The sequence below is a fragment of the Sphaeroforma arctica genome, assembly GCF_001186125.1.
Source record: "Sphaeroforma arctica JP610 unplaced genomic scaffold supercont1.1076, whole genome shotgun sequence".
NCBI classification, from domain to species: domain Eukaryota; class Ichthyosporea; order Ichthyophonida; genus Sphaeroforma; species Sphaeroforma arctica.
The window spans coordinates 13143-16008 of record NW_014039482.1 but is presented as its reverse complement, the minus strand read 5'-3'; the positions used below and the strand labels follow the sequence as shown (position 1 = coordinate 16008).

Sequence of the window (2866 nt, the reverse complement as noted above, 5' to 3'; positions counted from 1 at the left end):
AAACGACTGCATTAAAGCGGAAATCCATCTAACGAACCTAATTCTTTACATTTTAAACGCGTAAACACCTTGCCAAACATAAACATCATATACGCAAGAGGTATTTTAGACAGCGGCCTTTATATTAGCTTTTTTGCGTCGAACGCGAATTTTGATGGGGGTCTTCATATGCGCAAGAGTGTGACGGACAGACATGCTATAGTCTGAAGGGGCTTGCAAGCCCACACTCTCAGTGATATAGTATAAAGCTATTCATAAACCTTTCTAAGCTATTATGTTCCTTGTTCAGATGCGTGACCATCAAATATCTTTATTGTAGGTGGTATAAACAATACATCAAGCTCTATATACACTTTTCCTAATATTTATTGTGTCTTGTTGAGATGCGTGTCCGTCAAAAAGTATCGGTACGCCACAGGGCCAAGAGGCAGCGACAACGCATAAATCAGGCCAATTGCCAAGCTGACAATCCACGGATACTCCACAAACACGTACACAGCGCCCACTACGGCGATGACCTTCAGCAGAAACGTCCATACACTGCGTGAGCGCAGGTGAGATGTGTGTGGGTCTCTGGCCTGCAGGTAGTGAAGAAAGTGGTGTGGGCGATGAGAATGAATGGTGGTTGAAGCAGAATACATCTCAGACATGCGTATGCGTGTGTTTGGGTCTCTGGCCTACAGGTAGTAGGGAAAATGGTGCGGGTAAACGTTAATGGGTAGTGGTCCAAGGAGCATAAGTGTCAGGACAGTTGATAGAACCAATGTACTTATAGTGATTCAGTGGCGAGTGATGTAGTCGGTGCTGATTTGAGCCGAGTCCACTTTTTGGGCGCGAAACAAACAATAAAGCCCAAAAGACATTTAAACTACACTTTAGATGCATAATCTTCAGAAAGGCAGATTTCCCATGAAAGTGCCAGTAGATAATAATAGGTAGGTTTGTGGCCATATCCCGTAGGCAACAGGCAAATGCCCGGACGTTGCACCAAATAGCCTGGACTATGCACACAACACTTTCGACACGCTAAGAAATTACACACGGCTGGTAGACCGTCACGAGCGAGTGGTTCGAGAACTTATATATATACTCTTGGCATAACGATTTAAATGACTTGCTGCCCGCAACACGGTGTATTGATACACTCAAACCAAATAGCTATGTGAACAGAGATTCTACGCCTGCTATAGAGATACGATATACAAGTGTAGGTAAGTACATGTGGAAGAAAGCCACAGGAAGGTATACTCATGCAGCAGATTCAGTGCGGGAGAACAAAGCTCGAGCATTAAGAGTGTAGTGCTGATGGGAAAACGCCGTACAGAAGAGGTGTAAACACAGCCAGGCAAATAGTGATATACGCAAGAAAACACACACACACAATGTACTCGCAAGTAAATATTGTACAAACGTAGATGTATATATAGTACGCAAGAAATGATACAGATACTGTCAGAAGTATTTTTTTTTGCATATATATATATATACGCACACACACATATATAAATATATATAAATACGGTTTCGTAGCAATGTAAGATTGGTTGTTCATCCTGCGTCTACACCCACCTTGATAGGTCCCTTGATCAACATCTTTGACGAGAACATGCGCAGAGAGCTGATCATGAGACACCCCACGGCCAAGAAAGCGAACATCACCACCGTATTCTGGTGCACGCCAATACGTTCGTAAGGTCCAAAGACGAATGTGTACACTAACGGCATAAGCATTAGATAGGCTCCGGCCGGGGCGGGTACGCCTGCGATAGGGTATGCATGATTTTGAGTGCGTATGTCAGAGTTGTACGAGGGTATGTACTGGCAAGGTAGGCATAATACCATGCGACTAGGTAGTTTGTTGTCTCGGGCTCTATGTTACCTGTGTGCGAGTGGTTTGTTAGAACTAGAACCTGGTGGCAGACGTACCGGCGGATGTGGCTATGTTGATGACTGCTTAACCGTACCTGCATATGCATAGCAGCGCAATGCATGTGCCAATGCGATCGGTGACTGCACGAGTCTCGCTGTGCAGGCACAGTATTAATGTGTTTTTATGTATATGAAGTGTTGAATGTGAGCAGATTATAAAGCCTTTGATCACAGCGCTTATGCTAGGTTTGGGCGAAGGCGGCGTGTGTTTCTGTGTACTACTATGTATCGAGCAGAGGGATCAATGAATAAAAGCAGCGCTGATAGAGGATTGTCAGTGTACACAGATACTTCTACGCAAAATGCGATGCACGACACTGTGCACTTGGCATGTGCTTCTAGATGTTACCTCCGACGCGCTTGGTTCTATGTGTATAGCCTATACATTCGCACGCAAACAGGTAACTTTGCCCAAGGAATGCATATCGATTTAAACACATTTATATCTGTTCGTACCGTCAAAGAACTGAATTCTGATTATAGTCATCAAATTCATACACAAACAGCGACGTAAAATAGATAGCCACATACACAAGCACAAATAACACGCACATACACATATATATCTCAACTCGTACTTCCAAGAAACTAGTTCTATACAGGCACCGAGTCTACACAACAACAGCGCTTTCATTCAGGTAGCCATATAAACGAAAGCGCATCATCATACACGCATAAATATGAACTATATCTCACTTCCTAATTATAGCTAAAGCAGTCATAAGCAGATGACAACATGATAACACATGATGGCATACACACACACACATATATATTAATATAAAATATATACAGATATATAAATATATGTCTATAACTAAATATAGATATATGTAGATATATGTCTCACCCCTTACCTTCGAAGAACTTAGTTCTATTTATATACGCATCGAGCCATTTGTCGTCGTCGACGGGTGTGCCAGGACGTGGTCCGGGC

At 43.0% G+C, this 2866-nt stretch overlaps 1 protein-coding gene across 1 annotated transcript; it reads right to left on the bottom strand.

Moving 5' to 3' along the window:
- Positions 1-293: 293 nt before the first annotated feature.
- SARC_09900 (hypothetical protein) lies at positions 294-1945 on the bottom strand. Its single transcript, XM_014296072.1, has 2 exons — positions 1570-1945; positions 294-578 (listed from the first exon to the last, which is right to left on the bottom strand). The coding sequence occupies exons 1-2, from the start codon at positions 1840-1842 to the stop codon at positions 366-368; spliced, it is 486 nt and encodes a 161-aa protein (XP_014151547.1). The 5' UTR covers positions 1843-1945; the 3' UTR covers positions 294-365.
- Between the last annotated feature and the right edge of the window lie 921 nt (positions 1946-2866).